The sequence below is a fragment of the Nothoprocta perdicaria genome, unplaced genomic scaffold, assembly GCF_003342845.1.
Source record: "Nothoprocta perdicaria isolate Ctin4 unplaced genomic scaffold, notPer1 scaffold_4, whole genome shotgun sequence".
In the NCBI taxonomy this organism is placed as follows: Eukaryota; Metazoa; Chordata; class Aves; order Tinamiformes; family Tinamidae; genus Nothoprocta; species Nothoprocta perdicaria.
Genome location: NW_020455643.1, coordinates 7,974,552 through 7,996,827, shown reverse-complemented (window position 1 = coordinate 7,996,827; position 22,276 = coordinate 7,974,552). Strand labels below are relative to the sequence as shown.

At 40.7% G+C, this 22,276-nt stretch overlaps 2 protein-coding genes and 1 long non-coding RNA gene across 6 annotated transcripts in view; 2 read left to right on the top strand and 1 right to left on the bottom strand.

Moving 5' to 3' along the window:
* Positions 1-548: 548 nt before the first annotated feature.
* Positions 549-9,607, top strand: LOC112952495 (histidine-rich glycoprotein-like). 3 transcript variants are annotated; one of them, XM_026045366.1, is made up of 7 exons: positions 549-826; positions 1,840-1,947; positions 3,001-3,091; positions 3,658-3,824; positions 5,793-5,912; positions 7,519-7,602; positions 8,214-9,607. In XM_026045366.1, exons 1-7 carry the CDS (start codon positions 629-631, stop codon positions 9,219-9,221), a joined length of 1,776 nt encoding a protein of 591 aa, XP_025901151.1. In that variant the 5' UTR covers positions 549-628; the 3' UTR covers positions 9,222-9,607. The 3 variants fall into 3 exon arrangements, with proteins under 3 accessions (XP_025901151.1, XP_025901150.1, XP_025901149.1); XM_026045365.1 differs by having other exon boundaries at positions 8,211-9,607; XM_026045364.1 differs by having other exon boundaries at positions 8,184-9,607.
* A 1,995-nt stretch (positions 9,608-11,602) lies between these two features.
* The window catches only part of KNG1 (kininogen 1), a 17,041-nt gene continuing 6,367 nt past the window's right edge, over positions 11,603-22,276 (top strand). Inside the window, exons 1-6 of one of the 2 annotated variants that reach the window (XM_026045361.1) lie at positions 11,603-11,905; positions 14,728-14,838; positions 15,536-15,620; positions 17,812-17,984; positions 19,645-19,752; positions 21,664-21,745. In XM_026045361.1, the coding sequence (XP_025901146.1) occupies positions 11,711-11,905; positions 14,728-14,838; positions 15,536-15,620; positions 17,812-17,984; positions 19,645-19,752; positions 21,664-21,745 (754 nt within the window). In that variant the 5' untranslated portion in view covers positions 11,603-11,710. The remainder of the gene's footprint in view (positions 11,906-14,727; positions 14,839-15,535; positions 15,621-17,811; positions 17,985-19,644; positions 19,753-21,663; positions 21,746-22,276) is intronic. The other variant, XM_026045363.1, reaches the window with a different exon arrangement.
* Positions 20,461-22,276, bottom strand: part of LOC112952497 — a 19,449-nt gene continuing 17,633 nt past the window's right edge. The window contains exons 3-4 of the long non-coding RNA XR_003250398.1: positions 21,028-21,150; positions 20,461-20,488 (exon numbers count right to left, since the gene is read on the bottom strand). This is a non-coding gene — a long non-coding RNA (uncharacterized LOC112952497). The remainder of the gene's footprint in view (positions 20,489-21,027; positions 21,151-22,276) is intronic.

Below are 22,276 nucleotides of genomic sequence, written 5' to 3'. Positions count from 1 at the left end.
CATTTTGTCCGTGCTCGGGAGCACCAGGTACCTGCACAGCAGCTACGGACCTGCAGCCTGCAAGGGCACCCTGAGCTACAGCCCCTCTCCAAGCCCGGGAGCTCCCCTTGCTTCCCCTTCTCTGGTTCCCTGCTGGTTAAGGAACTGGAAAGGCAGGGAAACGCATGTAGCCGCCATTTGACCCCAGATATTTCAGCATGTTTAGAATTCAGCTATTTTTACTGAAAACAGAAGCTGAGCTTGTGTAACACCTGCATACATAACCTGGACCTTCATAACGATATGCTCAGCTGCACATTGTTGGAAGCTAGATCTTCACAGTGCAAAACTGAATTACACAATCTCTGCTTTAAGATGTGTAAAGTAGTTACTTTGATGCACGGTCCAGAGGGTACTGTAAGGTCTATTTTCCTCCAAATTTGCTCAATCGACATATAATCATTTACTTCTGTTTACAAACATTAATCCAGGGTCAAGGCAATAGCCTAGTGACACAGCACTGAAATTTATATAAAATCGTGCCCTTTTAGTGTCCATTTACATCACCCTTTGTGGGCCACTCTGATTTAAAAGCAGCCCAACGACTTTATCGGAGCACAGAGAGAAGTGACCTAACGCTGCAACCAAAATGAAGCTTTTAGCTTCAGCCCTTTTCCTAGCAGTGCTGCAGTTCTCCCCTGCCCACAGCGAGGCAAGTGTCACCCCTGCGGACTGTGACACCATCGAAACAGATGCAGGAGTGGCCCTGGATTTGGTCAACAGGCACCGCAGAGACGGCTATGTTTTTGGGTTATTCCGTGTTGTTGATGCCTACAAGCAGGACGTAGTAAGTATCAACTTAAAGACTGCTTTAGACAATGCCATGACTTTAAATAATGAGCCAGATTGTTACAAGTTTACGCCTTGCTGCCTTTAAGAGAGCAACGCTAATGTAATTCAATGACCCAGCTCTGATTTACCCTATCTCAGGATTCATTTGTGCGTGATTTATTGCATGCAAGCCTGACAACACAGGATGCTGAATGTCCCCAGTTCTTACAGAGGACAGGATGTTAGCAGAAGAAATGTTATCAACAGTTTTCTACAACACCTGAAATTAACCTGTCAGATCTGTTTTCAGGTCTTGGATATTCATATTCATGTTATATTCATACTTCACATTCAGAGAGTTTCTTGAATCTGGGAATATCTAACATTAATTAGATCTGCGTACCCTGCAAAATAGGTATTTTATTAGCAGTATCTTGTTATTACCTTAATTTTGGATATAGTTGCTTATCTGGAAGGAAGGGAGAAAGGTCCATAACAGAGTGGAATGAAGTTTGACTAACCCATTATAAATGGTAATTAAGATTCATTTTTCCTCAGGAAAAAAAAAAAAAAAAAAAAAAGAGACTTAAGGATTAACTCTTTGTGGGCAATTAATAATTTTTAGCAGCACCTTCTATCATCCTGGCAGTTAAATTCAAATTCTGATTCCCCATCGCACGCACTCAAGGGTTAGAATATGCTGGAAGCACAGGCTAAGGATTCTGATTTTGCAGGGGTCACAGCAGTTTTGTAGAGCCCCTCTGTGAATAAACTGGCCAGCAGACAAAGCTCTGGGAGTATCTGGTCACTCATCTCACAAGATGAGCTGGACAAGATCATGTCCTATGGTCTCTCCAGCCTAAATAACTCAATGAACCTACACTTGTCAGTTCAGAGGAGCTTTAATAAGGAACTGGGGAAGCTACATTAAAGATTAAGCAAATCTACTTGCAGGAAAGTTTCTTTCAGACCAAGATTTTTGCATCCACTTGTTTTTGTTGTTTATTTTTACCTGCACTTCTCTTCCAGGGAAATTCATCAGTCCTTTACTTAACTTTGGATGTGCTGGAAACTGAATGCTCAGTATTATCTGGAAGACCCTGGGCATCTTGTGAATACAGCAATGCCTATTCCCAGGCAAGTAACAGTATCCAGGCAGAACTATATGTCAATAACGCATTACCATGGATGTGATCTTTATCTGAACTGCCAAGAAATTTATGTGGCATGAAATCTCTATGTAGGGGTCAGGTTTTAAAATGCCTCATTGTATAAAAAAAAAATCTATTGGATCCTAGAGTTGTTAAACATAAGCAAAAGGTTTGGAAAAGGGCAGACAGGTCTTGTCAAACAAGGGCAACTTCATTTAACTAATTCTGTCAAAGGAGCTAGACTACATATTCCACTGCTAGTAACAGAAATGAGGTTTCAAGAATAATTTGCTGATAACTAGAGGGTCTCTATAAATGATTTTTTTCACTTATGTTCCTGTGATATTAGACAGAAATGTCAGGGCTTTATTTTGTCAGTTTTATGTTAATGAATTTATGATATGGCAGTATAAAATATTAGTAGTGTCAGTAGACCTATGACACATAGCATAATTGCCCTTTATTTTGCGTTGCGTTGGTGTACTCTGGGATGAGAACTACCATCCAGAAACTATTTATTTATAGGAGAGTGGTGAAGCTATCACACAGAACAAAGCATGAAGGCCACACAGCAGAGAAAGTGGTGGCTCTTTTTATTAAGACGGCGAAAAGGAATGGGAGAAAAGATTCATCCACTTCTTCATAATGATTAATGTAATCTCTGAATATTTATGGCATTCTAACTTTTCTTGCTAGCTAACATTATTTTATAAATATAAATATTATAAATATAAATTTATATTATAAATATAAATTTATAAATATTTATAAATATAAATATTAGAATGATTGAGAATTAATTTTCCATTGTCTATTTAGTAACGCAAATTGAAAAATAATGTTCTTGCAGAAAGTGAGGCAATTTTATCTGAAACACAAAGTTTGGGTGGTACCAGGTCAAACACTCTATAAATGACCACACTTACTACTTTTAGAAACACTGTACCTGAAAAGAAGGCAAATAATTCCTATGATCAATGACATCCAATTAACTCTAGTAAAAATAACATCATAGCCACATATTCTTTTTTTCTCTCAGGTCTTTGGGCAATGTAAGATTGTCACATACACAAGCCAGTGGATGAAAAATAAACAGCATCTATATGGATTTAATTGTACAGTAAGTCCAGGTAAAGTAACCTCTATTGTAATTTAATCCATACCTCAAACGAGCCCTGCTACTTAAGTACAACTTTGTGTGCTCCTAGTAGATGGTAACTGTAACAGATTCATTCATCTGTTTGAAATTTATATTTTATATAATTAAAATGAAATATTAAGCATGAGTAATAGAATCAAAGGTTATCCTTCTCTTCAAAAGCAAACTGCACTGATGTCAAATCATATCACCACTTGAGTCAACCAAAACATAATAATGAATATGAGAAAAAAGGTACATTTCAAAAGAAGGCCTCTTTGGGATGGTACGATTCTAAGAGCAAAAAGATTTATACATTGAACATAGTATATGTTAAGAGTATGTGTTCATATATACTGTGAACAGCTCACACATTTTCACAGTTGCTTTTTTTCCATATGTTAGGACAAACCCCTATTTCAGAGTGAGAGACAGGTATTTCACTTCCAGGGAAACCCTTGCGCATTTCAATTTCTCTTTGTAAGTTCACATTAAAAGTACTTGTGCTGAGTTCTATTAATATCCATGCCAGTATTAGCAACCTCCCTGTTTTCATAGTTCCTCCAGATCTATTAGAGTGTGAAGACTGTCCCGTGAAAGTTGAAGTCTTAGAAGTCACTGCGCAACACAAAGATGTTGCTGCCAAGGCCCTGGAAAAATACAACAGTGAGAGTAACCACACAAGCCACTTCAACGTGGACAAAGTTGAAAAAATTTTAAAGATGGTAAGTGACATCTTGTCCTGTAACTATTTATAAGGCACTAAATTTCGTGAGCAGCTCCAGAACTGTGGGCCTAGAACTCAAATCCTTCTAGGAGCAAAGCTATTGCTTGCAACCTCACAGCATAAATCATCTCCTTAAAGTTTATGATCCTGCTTCTGCAAAATCGTGTTATGGAACATCTTAATTTAAACATGTGAAAGCAAAAGGATATCTCATCTGCTTCAAATTACAGCAGTCAAAATGTTGGAGCCTTTTTGGTATTCTTATTTTTGTTTTGCATATGTATCTACCATAGCATAACATGCAAGAGTTTATTTACCACCAACTAGAGTCCTTCAAGATGTACAGTCCATGTATAGGACTACAACCCTACACTCTTTCAGCTTAAGCCAGATATTTTTTCACTCTTGAAATATTTGGGTACAACATGAAGTGGAACAAGCTCAGCATCAATTTGACCCTCTCAACTACAGAGCAAAGCGGCATTCTGGGGGCTCTGAAGGACAGGACAAGGGGCAATGGGTATAAGCTGAAACACAGGAAGTTCCATCTCCAGGTGAGGAAGAACTTCATTCCTTTGAGGGTGACAGAGCAGTGGAACAGGCTACCCGTGGAGGCTCCTTCTCTGGAGATCTCCCAAACCTGCCTGGATGTCGCCCTGTGCCCCCTGCTCTGGGTGTCCCTGCTGGTGCAGGGGGGGTTGGACTAGATGATTTCTAGAGGTCCCTTCCAACCACAACCATTCTGGGATTCTGTGAAACTACCTGTGCTCTACCTCCTGCAGAAATACTGGCTCTGGTAGCTTACTCCTCTTCCACCTTCAGGGAAATCAACATGAAGACTCACCCGATGGGTATTTTGGAGCAGTAATTTTCACATGATCACAGTTTCTAGTTGGTAGATACTGGAGACCTTCCGTCAGGCCCATGTATCTGCTCAGGACATCTCTTTAATGAGATCCCATGGCTTCTGCCTTAATCCCATGTCGCTCTGGGAAACTAACCACCTTACCCAAGCCCAATCCCACCTTCCTGCAGCCCACAAAACCATTAGGAAAGTTGTCAGTGCTCCAGACTGTAGCTTCACCTGGGATATATCTCCATTCTCATTCTGCCATGGCTGTTTTCAGATTGCTTGGTGTCATATATTTCTTCCTAAGCCCCATGTTTTGCAAATACAATCTTCACACTTCTCCATCTTCAGCTACAGTGAGAATTAAGATTGTACCATGAAGAGATTTCAGGAGACTGCATAACCCTTAGAAACTACGACTTCTGACATGAAAGTGTGCAACCAAGTGTCCATACTTTTAACCTAAGTAGCTAAACCCGAGAAACTTGGGTACACATGTATGCCCTTAGCTGTGGACACTTTCATGCTGACATAAAACTATTCTAACAGCTGAAAAGTAAAATGAAACACCTCTCTATGGATTCTAATAGGATCATAAAGACCCGCTCTCCAGTCACATGGAATAAAACCTTCTTTATGAGTAATGCAGTGACAAAAGAGAACACAGCAACCTCAAAGAAACTGGCCAAATCTTTCCCTAAGTCAACATTAGCACCTCTGTAGCACCGCACTCCCATCACTGGAATGGATAATGTTCCCAATCAGTAGATCACTCCATTTCCCTTGGAGCAGCAATTCAACTTGGGGCAAAACCTGTACAGACTACTCCTTAAAACCTCAGGCTATAAAAGTCACAAGTTTCTTTTTAACACATAACAAACTAGGAAAAGATATAAAGAAACCATTGCCAGAACTAATTTAGGAGTGCGAGTAAAGCATAAATTGCATGATCCATTTTCCTTACTACATGTACATGTATGAACATTCCAAGGACAGGTAATGAATGGATGAAGTAGACAAGATTTTGGTAACAGCATGAAACATCATTGCTTTTAAAGTCATAGGAGCATTTAAATACTCATAGTATTCCCTGCTTGCTTGACATCTTTATTTCAGACTGGCTCCAGAGAAGGTCACGTTGTAGAATTCTCCATAAAAGAGACCAACTGTTCCAAACGTGCAGCACAACACACAGACACGCAACTGGAATGTGATTTTCTAGATGGCTGGCGTGCCGTGAGTAAAGCCTGAGAGGGAGAACGGGTACAAAGGGTGGCACCAGAAAGATCTTCCCACAATATTTCCAAGTGTTTCTTACAAGCATGTATACAAACTCAAACTTAAAACCCAGCATGTCCAAGTCCAGATTCTAATTTCACAGCTGCTTCTTTGTCTTCTATAAGGAGCCACGCTGAACTTGTGAATCTAAACTAAGCTGGAACCGGGGATATTCCAGATGTAGATTTGAACTTTTTGTATCTCACTTCAACATTTAAGCTGGGACCATTCCCCAGTAAATCAATAGTGCTATTTTTACAAAGCCTTTTACACTAATTTGAGCTGTAGATCTTTAATGAAACATGTGTATTATCTCATCCCAGTGAGGCATGGTTTTTTTTTTTTTTTTTTTTTTGCCTTTTTCCTCTGCAACAGGGAAATGAAGGGTTCAATGACTCAGGCTTGTCTACAGATTCCATCCAAGTACTCTTCTCATCCCACCTTCTCCTAATAATAGTCTCTACCATAGAAACTATAGGCAGAGTCATTAAAGCAAAATAAATTGTTCCCAGGAATGAAATAGAAGGAGTGATATTCACAAACATTTTAAAATCTCTGTAAAACAGCCTTTTTATCCACAATGATTTTTCTTCTCTGGCTCCTTATATCCTGGAAGACTGTATAAGTTGTGTGGGAACCAGGATGATGCACATCCTAAGCAGGATGATGCACATGCCAGGTAGCCAGAGGCTTTGAATTTGGTTCTCAGAGCAGCCCCTGCTGCTACTTGCAGAACATGCTGCTACTTTCGCAATCAGTTTTCATCACAGGCTATAGATTGCCCAAATATATATATGAAGATAAAGCTCCTGCTGCAAAGAGCTTACACAGAACCGATTATCCCTCAGTTCTGTAATCCTGTAGACGAACAAAGAGGTAAGAAGCTTCAGACTTGCTGTTCTGAAATGGGAGAGCAGACCCATGGGGTCACTACTCCCCATGCAGAAGTAAGAGCAGGGAGAGCAAGGAGGGAGCAGCTGCACATGCAAAGACTGACGGCAGGCCAAGGTCACCACGGACAGGATGCTAGAAGAAGCAATGCTAAAAGGCTACAGGAAATCAGTTCTCAAAAAAGAAATGTGGGGAAAAAAAGCTATCTCTTGAGCTTCTCCTCGAGTGGCACAGCAACACAGTGTCTATTATCAAGGTCTTGGAGCAAAATTTCAGAAAAGCCCAGTCTAAATGAATGTTTAACAGCCAAAGACAGAAGAAAGAGAATGAATCCTCCATGGAGTTCCCTTTTTGGAGGCATTGGTAGCTGACCAATTTCTTGTGAACATCAAAAGAGAAATAAGATGAAGAATAATAATGCACATGGGGAAGACAGCTTCACAGTCAGTAACACTCAAACCGGCCTGTATTCTAATCAGGATTTAGAGGGCAAGTAGCGCTGGTCACAAAGCTCAGAATCTAGCTAGATTCTGCAAAGCTAGATTATGCAAACACACTTGGGTACCCTATGAACTAGCCTAACTGCCAAAACGCTCAATTTTCAGTAGCTTTTATTAAGGCCCTCATAACAATCCAATTGTGCGTTGTTTTTTCCCCCCTTTGTTTTGCTTAGCAAAAGGGATTCTGCAAGGCAACGATCAATGTCCCAGAAGAAAGGGAAGGAACTGATATAACCTGTGAACTCTACCATCCCTGGGTAGGTAACCAATGACAGAAACACCTCTCACATCTGTTATCCCATTGCTATAGAGAGATACTGTCCACATCTGTCCCTGGGAAGGCTGCGAGTTACGGTAAGAGGTGGGCAGATGAGCTGTAACGTATCAACACTTGGCAGCGACTTTCAAGCAGCAGCTATGGAATCCATGCCAGAAAGTCCTATCAACCAGAGCTGAATTTATCATAAAACCTTAATAAATATTTATAGATTGCCAGCCAAAAATAAGCAGATATAAGACAGCAGTAATAAGGGAACAGAAATAATTGATTGGGCCTCTTTAAGCTAGCTATTATATACTCTGTTAAGCCTCTTTATACTACAAAACTGATATAAAGGTCTTCGGATATAAACAAAAATCAGGCTCTGAATAAACATCTTTTGATAATGAGCTGTACCAGCGCTGCCATTAGCAGCGTTAGAGCTAGAAGATGCATCTGCAAGGAGAAGGAAGGTTTGCTTTATCATATTTGGCATTCAATGAAACTATAAACGTGAACCTATGTAATTCTCACCTCTCTCCCCACCTTCTTCTGCTATACTAACATCTCTCTCACTAGTGCTTTCCCTGGTATTTCTATTACCAGCAGCACCACTGCGGGCAGAAATGCAGCTCTCCACCTCCGTGTCGGCCCCACAAGCATCCCCACCATCGTGGTGGCCACGGGCATCGTCACAGGCATCGCCACCCACCCCACTTTGCATCTAAGGACTCCGAGCATCACCACAACTTCAGTGAAGAACATCAAGACAGCCACGAAGGACATCCTCCCCCGCCACCCCATGGCGGGCCACATCACCATCACCCGCCACACCACCATTGTCCTCCTCCTCCTCCCCAAGAGGAAGCACATGACCCTGCTTCCCCTTTACTCAAGGATGAATCACATCCCCCTCCTCCTCACCCTCCCCAGAATGAAACACATTATTTCCCTCATCCGCCCCACCACAGACCACCTCATCCTCCTCCCCACCATGATGGACCACATCATTTCCCTCATCCTCCCCACCATGGACCACTTTGTCCTCATCCTCCCCCCCACCACGATGGACCAGACCACCCCCCTCATCCTCCTCACCATGGACCACCTTGTCCTCATCATCCCCACCATCATGGACCGCCTCATCCCCCTCACCCTCCCCACCATGGACCACACTGCCCTCCTCCCCACCATCATGGACCACCTCATCCCCATCATCCCCCCCACCACAGACCACACTGTCCTCCTCCTCCTCCTCCAGGGCACCCTCGTTATCACCATCATCACTACCACAGGCATCCCTACAATAAGACAAGCTTATCAGGAAAGCACTTTCCATTCCAACAAGGGGCTGTCTATCGCATTCCAGTTCTAAATCAGCAGGACACTCTCACACTTCCCCTTTCAAACTTCCTCTCCCAAAGCGACCCTCATTTCTCCGACACTGCAGAGGGTTCTCACTTCACTGGCTCAGGGCAAGAAAAAACCTCAGGAATTCATGATTTTCCACATCACCCTTCACAATCAAAATCATGCCCAGGAAAACCCAAACGTCAACTGCCTCATATTTTGCTTTTACTTTCACAAGAATCTGCAGCAAAAACCTCTCCTAAGTGATCACAAAGGAAGGTGGGTTTGGTTTGAGGACTGGAAGATAGATGAGAGCTGTACAATGCAAAGAAACAGCATGGAGGAGGAAAGTGTACAACTTCTAGGAATAAGAAACACTGAAAATAATGATAATTAAGACAAATATTCCAGCCTGTCTCCTGACCCCAGCTATCTCAGACAGATGCGACTGAAAGGATCAACATTTTGTAGATCTTAACTAATGTGAGTAGATGCAAATCTCCCTTGCAAGCAATGTACCTTTAATTCTAACAAAATGGAAAATTCTCTAATAGTGGAAATTGCCATCTAATATCTTTCATTTTCTCATAATGCCCAGGATACCTCTGTACACATCTACTGTATTGTTTGTAATGATACACTAATTCCAAGCTCATACCAATAAAGGTCAACAAGCTTTTCTCCTACAGGTCTGATTCTTGGCAAATAGGCTGCTCCCAGACTAGACAGCCTCACTCAGCCACACACATTGCAGAGTATCTCACAAAGAGTAAGAGAGAAAGGATTTCTGCAGGAGTAGATCTCGGTCCGCCTACAGCTGAAATAAATGAAAATTCTGATCACAAGGTAGAAAAGCTTTTCTACAAAACAATCAGGAAAATTGATGACCTTGCATGACAAAAAAGGTACGGATTCCTCTGTTCTTATGGTCTGCAGTTCTGAACACCTACAAGTTCAGAACAGCAAGAAAATGGAGCTTTCCTCCTCATTTTACCTCCAGGCAAAGATCCTCCCAGGATCCTCCAGGTGCAGTGGAAGGACATCATGCTGGAGACGTGCTTTTCTGCAGCCTACCTTGTACCCCATCCACAAACAATGCAGCACTGTATTTGCACTGTTATAAAGACTCAAAGATAGTAAAAATAGGTAAATATTTGGGACTGTTACCAAATTGTTGTCCTTTGTGTTACTGTGGATGTTTAGGTGCACAGTGGGAATCCACGAGGTAGACTCCAGCATAAACTGATGAACAATGGTTGGGTCACTAGGTTATCTAGAAAGCTCTGACAAGAATTAATGAGCTGCAATGTAACATTAGGGGTGGCCTGCACAGGAGCTTCCATCGCTACCATTGCTGGTGGAGAAAAGCCCCAAACAGTGCATTCAAGGGCAGCACACTTCAAAAATTTCCTAATTGTTTTAAGGGAGGGAGACCTGTAATAACTATTTCAAGTAAGTGTTTATTACTGAGCCTTCCTCAGAGGAGATCGATTTGGGGAGAGGAAGGAGAAGCAGGAAGAAAGAATCCTAATTTTGCATTTAACCGCTGTCCCCATAAAGACTGTTCAGACAGACCTGGGACCTCAATCAGTTCAGATCAGTTATCTCATAAGTATATTCTAACATGCTTATGAGATAATCCAACAGTTAATTATTTGGCCTTCAAAGTAAAATTGTAATGGCATTAAGTAAAACAAGGTATGAAGGCTACAAAGAACACACAAAAAAAATAATAGCATTTTGTGTAACCGAGTGAATGATTTCTACTTTTCTAAACGGGTATCCATGGAGAGCTACTTCTGGCATTGCTTAGCCACTCTGGACTTGGAAGTCTATCTTTTTTAATACAGTACTATTTTTGTCCTGTAATTAAATATAAAAAATCAGCTAAAACTTATAGCAAGAAACAGCTGGACCACTAGAAGTGAGGCATGTCCAGGATTTAAAACAAAACTACCTGGTGCTCAGCACTGAAGGCAGGTTCTAGGTGGTACCAGGTCATTTTAATTCTGACTCTGCCAGACAGAGGTAACATTGACAGACTCTCTTCTTCTACTGCCTCCTTTTCCCTGTCTGCACAATAGAAGCAAAACATTATGGGCTAATTCATGGTCTAATCTCCTGACACAGGCAAGGACAGATACTTCCAATTGCAGGGTGAAGCACAAGGACTATAAAGTGCTATTGGAGAGTTATGTGACATTCAATGACACACATCTGTGCAAAAATATTTTTCAAACATGTTCAGAGTCCCCACACTCTTGCAGTCTGCTCGCTTAACAAATCTATAAAATTTACTGCACTGCTGCTGTCCAGAACCAGAACTTCATTACTACTGTGACCTTCTCACATGTTTTATTTAAGTCTTCTAAAATTCACTCTGAATAGCAGTTTTGGTATTAAAATCCAACAAGAGAATGAAGCTGGAGGGCCACAAACATTCTCTTTTCTGAAGGGCCCAGCTGCTGGGTTTAAACCTGTCTCCAGCTGCAGCCAGTTAGGCTGTTATCTTGATGGCAGGTAGACAACCTTAGTGTCATTCTGGTCACTGCACAAAGTTTGTTTAGATAAACCCCAAAGCTTATTTGCAGGATAAACAGGATATGACGAGAGTCCACCAACCCCAGCCATCCACTTGTTCTGTTTGCTCAGCTATTGCTTCTGAAAACAGAAGAGGTTTCTAACTGCCTCTCAAGCAGCCCGATTCCATTTGCTTTTTAGAGTCACTTTAATTCAGGGGGATATTTTGTCCTGCTATGAAACCTTTCCTTGTGCTAGTGCTCTGCAGTAGTTTCTTTTCTAGCAGGGCTACCCCTCTTCCATTTGAGTTTCTTGACTGCAATGACCCCGATGTCTCGGAAGCTGTCGATGCAGCGCTGCAGAAATACAACGCAGAGAGGAGCACTGGTAATCAATTTGCTCTATACGTCGTGATGGAAGCCAAAAAAACAGTAAGTAGACTTTGGAAAAACACATGTGGGGGAATTGTTTGTGCTCTCGGGGTCCAGTCCTCTCCATGGCATTCATAACAGAGGGTAAACATGACAGCAAAATGTCTTGCAAAAATTGTTCTTAAAAATCACAAGAATGGCTTGGAATGGCTTGCACTGTAAGATACTTCTCTCCAGGACTAGAGGGAATGTATATGCTGTACTTGTCAAAGGAATTTGGTGTGATGGTAAATTGCTTATAAATGCAGAACTTTTGAAAGTTTTGATCACTACTTCATATGTCCTACTAGCATATCCAGGTTTTTCCTTTATCTTTGGGAATTCCAACTTTGCCCATCATGAATAAAGTTTTCAGATCAATGGCAAAAACACTTTTTAAAAAAACAAAATCATTTATATTAGTCCAACTTGGGATGAGCTGGTTTCACATATTAAAAAGAATGCCTGGAAAATATTTGGAAATACTGTCACAAATCCATCTAAAAGCACTAGGCAGGATCTTAGTCAAATAGAGAGACAACTAAAATTATAGCAGAGAAAAGAACAGAAAAGAATGAAACATGCTGCTTTGCTTCTATATACCACTAATCTAAAAAAAAAAAAAGTGTATATAGATAGATTGTTAGAAATATATATATGTACTCCTCTGAGAGTACATACACAGATGATACCGCCACAATAACGACAAGCATTACTTTTCTCGAAAACAACATTAGCATTTTTTCTCCTGGATTGAATTTTCAGATGCAAAACAAAAGAAACCCAGTGACAGGATATTTTGTGTGCCAAAATCAGGACACACTTTTATTCAGATAGAAACTGAGCTCAGAAGGGGGACATCTTCCAATAAATCACCCCTACCTTTTGGTAGCTACCCTCCCGTTTTTTGATTTTACCATGTAGTGACAGGGCTTAGATCTGGGAAACCCTTCATATAATTAATATTAATCAAATGAATGATCCCATCATCTTCATTGAACTACATGTCCTTAACGAAAGCCAGATGCAAACATCTTTATATCAGATTATAAAGATGATAACATTCATTTTTGCTAGTCTTCCCCAAGGAAAATTATTATCAGTATTTCATTTTAAATAAAGTTCTATTTTTAAGAATGTATATTTATTCTCATTACTATTCATCATTTCTCTCTAGATATATTGCCTTTCCTTAAAGGTGGAAATCAGTTATTACTTTCAATCACTGATCTGACTATGATGTGAGGAAAGAAACAGGGAAAACGAGTCTCCAAGAGAGATTTACTTGTATTCTGAATTCTTTCTTTTCTAAAAGGAATATAGATTTTACTCATCTCTAGTCTCACAGTGTTGAATGCATTAATTCAATAGCTGGTTATTACATATTCATGTACATTCATTATTGATACAGTAATAAAACATAAAAGCTGATTGCTGAAAGACTGAACCTGCACCAGTTAAAGCCACAGTTGTTCACAGTAACAGAGAAATAAAACAACAACAAATAACATAACAGAAACAATGTCTCTTCTCAGGTATTTCATGTACTCGGTGAACTGAAATGATTTATTTCAGGCTTAAAACAGTCTAACAGAGCAGAATTTGTCTCTTTTTTTCAGTTGTATCTCAGATAGTGTAACCTGATAGTGATGCAGCTCCATAAATGTCAATTTATACCAGCTGAGGATTATTTCCATTACAGTTTTAGAGGTTCTTTCACGCTCTTTCACAATCTGCAGATATTACTTCAGGCATCACCATTTTTTTGATAGTTGTAGCCATACACAATAGGAAATGAGAGAACACAGAATGTAATTTTGCCTTCAATGCTGCCAATGCAAATCCAGTACATTCCACCTGTGCCAGCTCAGTGTCACTCACTCACACAGGAGAAGGGCACAAATGAGCCAAAAATCCTGGTTATCCTCAAATGAAACCGCTGAGAGGGCTAATAGGCAGCTGCCTATGTGTGCACTGTAAGAGGTACTCACTGCCAGGGCATTTCTCATGGCAGTAAAAGATTAGGAACTACTGGGTTGGCATCCAACCGAAGGATGAACCATGGACAGCACAGTATGTGGATGTTGTCTGAAGGCACAGCACAGTCCTGAGCCTCAGGCATGGAATAAAACCTTGCTAGGAACATCGGAATGGCCTGAACTTCCACAGGCCAGGAGAGCCCACCTTGAACTTCTAGGCTTTGCATTTCATCTCCTGGGGTTCCTGAGGCAACTGTCACCACCACCTTTGCCCTTAGCACCTCGAGGAGAAGGGCAGGCACAGGCTAGGGTGGCTTTACCACACGGCCCTCCTGAGCCCTTTGCCACGAGCAGACAGGGCCGCTCAGGCCCCGTTCACGCGAAGCGGGGCAGTCCGGACACCGCGGGACTCCGCGGCAGGAACCGGACCCATCTGGGAGCAGGTGTGGAGTGATGGAGTCTGAGAGGAGCACAGGCCAAACTGTGAGCCCGCAATGACCCAAGCAGCAGCCCCGGTTTGCCCACTCCGAGCACATTTGAACAGCTGTACAGAAACCTGCCCATTTTTTGCTGTTTTAAAACCCCCAGCTGTAGTACATTGAAGTGAAGCAGATGAGCACCCTGCATCTACCCTATCAACAGTCTGTAGCTGTAGTTAAGGGCTCAATATTACAATCAGATAAGGTACTAATTAAATTAGTGAGATTGAGGAGATATTCCATGGAGAACAGCAGCTAATCTGAAACCATAATATAAAAAAATAAGGCAATCGATGTACAGAAGGTATAGAATTCACCCTTTGAAACTCTTACCTCATCAATGATGTCCTGATTAATCACTCTGCCAATCACTGCTTTTATCCAGGCAGATCCTGACATACAATTCCATGTGAAATATAAAATACGAGAGAGCACTTGTGCCATTGAGGAAAACAAGGACTGGAAAGACTGTGATTACAAAGTACCTGCAGAAGCTGTAAGTGTCTGTCCTCTTCTAAAATTCTCCGTGCACAAACAGCAACATAATCAGCACGACTGCAGTTTCCTGAAAAAAAAAATAGAGAAGAGGATTTAGCCGTGTGTGTGTTGTGCCTTTGAGAGCTTATAGGAGTAAAGTATGGTATGGAAATGTTTACAAGCCTGAAGTTAATCATTATAATCCTGAAGATGCACAGGAGGGACCTTTTCCACGCAGACATTTCCGAGCTTCACTGCACCTAGAAATAGCACAACTGGGGCATTCAGAGCATTCAGGAAATGTTGCACATCCCCAGTGGAAGTCGCTTTTATTTCATATTGCACACAATGCAAAGAAAAGGAGGTAATCACAGTATTTGAATCTATGTGAAATGTCACGGTCACTGCTGCATACCTCACACCAGCAGAGAGAAAATTACATAAATATACAGTTCTATTTATGCCAATGTTTTCATTTCCCTTAATCTGGCTGTACATTCTCTAGTTAATTAATATGCATCACCATGACACAAAGGAGTCTTCCAAATTATCTGCTCTGTTCATCCCTGTCTCTTCCCATAATCAAAATACATTCCTTTTGCAATAAAAAAACAGCAACTACATGTGTACATATGAACTTATCCACCAAATATGGTACTAATCTGGGTTTCTTCATCAATCAAGTCAAAGCCAAATGCTCTCATCTGTATTTGCAGGAAACCGGAGAATGCACAGCTCAAGTTCACATCAATAAGGCTGAAAAAACAAGCAATGTCTCACAGGTTTGCCAAACTATTCCAGGTACGTAACTTTTTAAGGCAGCATTCAAGGAATACATTGAAAAATAAGAATTGAAAAAAATCCTACTGAGACTTTCAGTTTTTTCTAAAGGTAGAAGCTTCTTGTCATTTGGTTCAGATTTTCCAAAGCGTCTCCAATCAATGTGCAACTACATGTTAAGGATGAAATTTCACTCTCCTCTGTTCTGCCAAGTCAGTGAAGCACTGGCAGTTTCTGAGGGGACGACCCTATTACCTGGTACTGAAAACCAGCATCTGTGCATAATAAGCTTTTAAAAACATTAAAATTATACCCCATTAGAATGAATTTGCTTAAAACAAAAAGCACAGCAGTAGCCTAGAAACTAGATATCCCCTTAATATACTTCAAATTTTCATGCTCAATTACTCAAGTATGAAATTGTGCCAGAAATGTTTAGATAAAACTTTGAATGGCAAAATTGTACCTAAAATTCCTCAAAACTACAAAAGGCTGACTTATTTTTGTTAAAGTTCACACGACAAATCTTTAACTGCCAAGTGAGAAAACTGCAGAAATTTTAATGTCAAAACTAAAAAATATAGTAGTGATGTAATTATTTGAGTCTTTTTATGAAACTTATTGGATCTTAAAAACAGCCAGTACAACTTTTCTTACCTTTAAGATATTCATATATGATCATAACGTTTACATGGAACTTTATTAGAACTTTATTAGAAACAAGTCTCAGTTTGGGAGCTCTGTAGCTGAAATCTTTCTGTACCTATGACTGGCGTTCAGGTGAGACATCTCCAAGCTCATTTTAAAATGATCATATAAGCATGGCAGCTCGGAGCCAAGTGTGGGAGTATTTATCACGATTTCTGAGAGGGTTTGCAGCTTATCCTTGAGCTGTGGTTCCAGTTACCTTAAGGCTGTAACAGCTACACCTTCCTGGGAACTGCAGCACACGGAGAGCACATTCTGAACCGAAGCCGCTTGGGTTCAGATACATTTGTAAGGCAATGGTGACACCTAGTTGCCAGGAAAGGTCTGTGAATTCCAGAGTGTGCACTGGGAATCTGCATTTGAATCTTTGTTTAGAAAGCCAGAGCAGCACATTTGAATTAAATGAAGCAGGTATTCAACCTACAAAAATCATCTCTTATTAACAAATCATTGCAAAAAGCAATAATTGCATGAAGCAGCGTTTCTTCAGCGCTTACACAAAGCTTCAAACCGCAGCCCTTTCAGAACTGGCTGTGCTAATGTTTTACTATCTTGCTTGTGATTGCTCCCTGAAAACAAGGTCAGATTCCACTGTAAGATATATATATGCCACGACTGAGTCAAAGGCAGGCAGCAATAGATGATGCTATAAATACAAAGGGTTAGATTCTGTTCACACATCTACAAGAGCTAAGAGTAAGAACATTCCTTACACTGAGTTACTTCAATTGCACAAAGGAGCAGGGAGCAAAATCAAACGCAAAGGATTCAACAGAAGAGTTAAACTACAGATGTGATCTGCTGAGGGACTTCCCCACATCGTTCAACCTCCTTGGTGAGAGTGTTTGACCATGTTGGCCCTGGACTGGACTGGACTGGTGGTTGCTGCAAGCTGGCATAGCCCCGCGAAAGGCAGTTTATGCCAGCTGAGCATCGGGCACACAAATTTTATTTCAATTCCACAGAGACCATATATTGTCTTACTTTGATTCTCAAACTCACTGAATCATGAAATTAATTTATGTATAGACCTAGGAATGTAATTTATGAAAATCCAATCCATGATTACTAGAAAGGAAAGAGGGTTAAAGGGATTAGTAGTAGGAAAGAGAATTTTGAGCACCTCCTTCAAGCTTGCCTAACCACAGCACTCCAGCTGCCTCAGCCTGGAAGCTGACACCAATGGTCACTTTTTGGCAGCTGAGGTGACCAGCAAGAGCAATTCTGACAACACCGCAGTCAAATAGGATGAGGTGAGACTCAAATTTCTCAGATTTCCCAGATACAAATTTCAGAATGGTCCCTGTCACTAAACAGAGAAGCCTGTCTCTAAATACAACAAATATCTTGGCAGGCCATGAAACCTGATTCTGGATTTTGCTCTGATTAAAAGCAGGAAAGATTCTTGCTCACTGAACCTTCCCCGTCCATCCCATGTATGAGAAATTACAACTGATACAGCTTTACATGCAGACCTGTATTTTTTGGTTTGTCTCTCTTCCAGCTGTGGCAAAGGTAATGCTCTCTGAGGCTCAATGTCTTGGATGCTTTCACCACATATCAAGTGACACTTCACAAGTGTCAGAAATTCTGAAACAAGCCATCCACCAGTTTAACAAGCACGGTGGCGAAACTGCCCTTTTTAAACTCGTTGAAATAAAAGAAGCAAAAAGACAGGTTTGTATGTGATTTTTACATACATTTTACAAAAGAGAAAGATACTCTGGTTGTTTTATGTACGGATTTCTGATTTTAAGGTGTGTTATATTTCACAGTAAGATCATACAGCATGCAGACCATCTAAGCAATTCTCTCCAGTTCAGTGGACTCATAAATAGTTATTTACTGACTTTACTGACAGAGCTCTCGGCTTTATGAGCTGTCGCTGAGCGCAGGTTGTTGCCATCTGCAGCTGCAACCAGCCAGCGTTCAGCAGGGCTCACACGGGCACTTTGTGCCACCTGAGACCTCCTGGGGGATTCCACCAGGCCCCTACGTGAAGCTCAAACACAGCAGGTCTGTCCTTGTCCCTAGGTGCTGTGCCCAAACCACCAACCTGTGCACGTCTCATGCTCTCCCGTATACACAGGGCCTTTTGAGACACTATGTTTATGCAATGGGACCTGTGTATCAGCATATACAGCAATAGAAGCTGTCTATCTGCAGCTGATGAACATTATAGGACATGTAAAATCAATAAAGAAAAACGGGTCAGAAAAATAAAAAGCCAGCATGTCGTTTCTGCACGTGGGAGTATCTGTTTCATAAGAAATAAATGCTCAGGTTACAGAAATTCTGTGTCAGTTGGTATTCCGTGCGAGAGCTCTTTCCCTGCACAAGGCTCTCCTATGGATTGCAGAGACATTGCTAGAAAGTAAAGTTTCTGATTTGAATTTTAAACAGTATGTAACCTGAACACAAATACAGACTCCTTTGGATGAATATGGATGTGTTTACTTTGCCAAAAAAGAAATCTTCTGTTCTTATGTCAGTCTGACCCACGATTTATTTCAGATGGGACTCCTTTTACTTACTGATGGCAATAGTGCTCTTACTGAAAGAGAAGCATATGTGACATTTAAGCCATGTGGCAAAACGTTACTGCACTCCAGCAGCTACAGAGAGGACCATCATGTCAGTTCCAGCCAACAGAGAGTAGTCAAGAGCCCTCCACTGCACTCAGTATAGAAAGTGAAGGGCCTATATTTGATCCTTATTTCTGTATTTTGTTCAAATGCTCCCTGACCCAACTTGTGACATGGAGAGATTTCATGGATGAGAAACAGTAGCCACAGTGTTAAAAACTGAACTGCTTCCTGGAGAGAAAATAACTGAGGTCAAAAGTCTGCAGAGAATAGGGCAGGCGGAAAGCCCAAAGCAGACACAATTACAGGTAGATGATAAATGCAGGACACTCAGAAACAAATGATGCCAACGGTGTAAAGTTACATTATTCAGATTTTGTTTTACTATGTCACACACTCTGGAACACAGGAATTGCCAAGCTCTATTAACGTAGTCATCCATCTAGACCAGACTCCTGTCACTGGGAGTAATAAATAACAGACACTTGGGAGGAAAGTGCAAGAAACCACTTGGTGTGAGGCTACAGGCTTGCCAGGAGAACCTGAATCTAAATACAAACTGCATTTCCAATATCTGCATGGCTTAACACACTCTCTTGTAGGAAAAGAACAGTATTTTCCTGCTGTCTTTGTGTACTGCATGGCTCGATTGCAAGGTGATCTGATGTAGGGAGGGCACTTGCTTTCTCCAGTTACTGTATTTGATAGTTCCACTTCAATGCATGTATTGGCTTATTTAATACATCTTCCAGGTGGTAGCTGGATGGAATTACATAATTAAATATGAAATCAAGGAGACTAATTGCTCCAGAGACCAATTTCAAGATTTAAGTCCAGAGTGCAGAACCATTTCTACAGGGGTAAGTAATCTTCTAAACCCATTTATCAAGAAAATATACTAGTAAATCATGATTGACATCTGACCAGGAAAATATTTATACTTTTGCTTAACTTTGTCAATGAAGTTTAAATCCAAGCTCACAGATAACTGGCCTATTTATGCAGTTACAACATCCATGTCCTCCTGAATTAGTGATCCAAAAAACTGCTAAAATATTTGCAGATTACTCTAGAGAACCCATTCTCAACCAAATAAATAATCCATCTAGAAGTTTCCATCCAGACAGCTACTCCAGTACAACCCAAAAAGCGATACGTAGCATAGCTCTACTTTTCCAGCATAAGACATATTTTCTAAGAAAGATAAGTCAGTAGCTGAACCTACCTCTACTGCAGTCCAAATACGAAAGCTTCAAAAAGAATTATTAACGAATATACATACACTAGCTAAAGAAGTGCTGCCAAAGCAGGCACTTCCTATGCTCTTAACTGGAACAGATTTAGATGTTCTGAAAGAGTGAGCTGTTTTATAACCAATCCCAGTGCACCAGCTCCCCATGGGGTTGGGTGAGTGCTCGTGGGGCAGAGTAGGGGCAGAAACGTCAGCCAGCGGTGGTGAATGTGAGGGAAGGAACCACAAACACGTGCCCCGACCCTCACCTGTTTTAGCCATTGTGGAACCATGCTGCTCAGTGCCTCCCCTGTTCAAAAAGGCCTCCTTGGATGTCTCAGAAATGCTGTAGCAGTTCAGAAGCACTGATCGGAACAGGAAAGAATGAAAATACTGCAACAAATGATAGGAGACTCAGACTGAAGCAAATCTCTCCATTACCCAGGCTTGCCCTTTAATTGTAAGCAAGTTAATCTGCTCAGATCTCAATTCCCCCATCTGTCAGCTGCAGATAACGACTCGTGCCCATCTCACAGAATCCAGAAGTGCTACCTCACCCACACGCTGTCCCCATCACACGGGGCCTGCGGGATTAGGTCTCAATCACTTATCTCCTCAGGAGTTAAGCAACCTTGCTAATCATTCATTCACAGTTATTATTAGAAATCTACAGGCCCAATCAGAACATGTCACATATGGAAATATTTTGCTATTACATCTGTAAGTGTTGCCATATGCTGCCAACTTTTCCACAACAAGCTCAGAAACACTGGAGAGAGGCCCTTCAAACAACAGAGCCTAAGCTGATGTTCTCTGTCCCCATCAGAAATATAAACAAAATGAAAATTCACTGAAGACAACACAGTTCAAGTATTACAAGAGAAACTTCAGTCATGTCTCTTACCTGTCTATTTTTGCATTAACCATGAAGATAAAAGTGGCATTATTTGGTCAAACTCAGTAAGGTCCATCTAATGTATCTTAATTCTTAACAATGGTCACAAGCAGATGGTTTGGCAAGTTCCATCTAAATACGAGAAAAAAAAAATCTTCCTTATGGTGAGGATAACAGAGCACTGAAACAAGTTATCCAGGGAGGATGAGGAGTCTCCTTCCTTGAAAATAATCAAAAGAAACCATTTAAAAAGAATGGGATCAAACTTGTTTTTTGCCCAAAATTCTAATTTCTTTTCAGGATATTAAGGCAGTTCTAAGCAACGAGTCATCTACTACACTTTTCTTCAAATGAATAGCAGCAGGTCCAGAAACTCAGTACTGTTTATTCTGTTAGTTCCATAACCTTCTTTTATGGCCTTTGTAACTTGAAACATAACTTCCAATGAGCTCTCTGTAAAATAGGATTCTGGCTTGGGAATCTCCCCTTTGCCTTCTGTAATGAACATGCATTGGACTTGAATTCCTAGTAGGATGAGTGACACATTCTGTTAGCAAGAAGCTATTAGGACACTTACATGTTTATTACTGTTCATTATTTCTAAATAATAAATTGCTGCTTTGTTTCTTTTATTTTTCACTCCAGCGTGTAGGTAACTGTGAGACCAAAGCCTATGAAAGTCTCCAGGCAGAGATTGTAGACATTGCAAGTCAGTGCAAGTTTCCAGGTATGTAATGGGCACCACTGCAAGTTCTGCAATTTTCCATGTTCAGTTACAATCATAAAAAATGCAAAACAAAAATGCAAGAGATGGCAAAATAAAATAACAAGAAAAAAAATTACTTGGTGACAGAAAATGTACTCCCTTTTCATGAAATATTATTAAAAATCTTTTTCACTCACTATAAATATTTTTCGAACAAATGCAAGTTCTATTTTATCATGTATATACTGCGCCATTTCTGCGTCATGGATCTCCTTTGGATATCAGCAGATACAAGCTGATATCCCTGATATCCTCTAACTGCCCTACAAAGATTATTTCCTTTTCCCCCACATTTCCAAGCAGCTAATATCATCTTCCTTACATAAGCAATTCCTTCTAGATTTTCCAAAGAGTTCCACCACACTCTTTCAGGAGCCGACTAGTTTAAGATTTGGTCCAAATTAATAATTCATCTAGTGATGCTGTCATTGTTATTATTTCATACTGCATGTCTATCCCCACCTTGTTTTTAATATCTACTTTTGTGGAAGT

Coding starts and splice junctions, on each gene's coding strand:
- LOC112952495 (XM_026045364.1), top strand. CDS start 629: ATGAAGCTTTTAGCTTCAGCCCTTTTCCTAGCAGTGCTGCAGTTCTCC. Junction 3,092..3,657: donor TAATTGTACAGTAAGTCCAG/GTAAAGTAACCT, acceptor CTGTTTTCATAG/TTCCTCCAGATCTATTAGAG. Junction 7,603..8,183: donor GTGAACTCTACCATCCCTGG/GTAGGTAACCAA, acceptor CTCTCTCACTAG/TGCTTTCCCTGGTATTTCTA.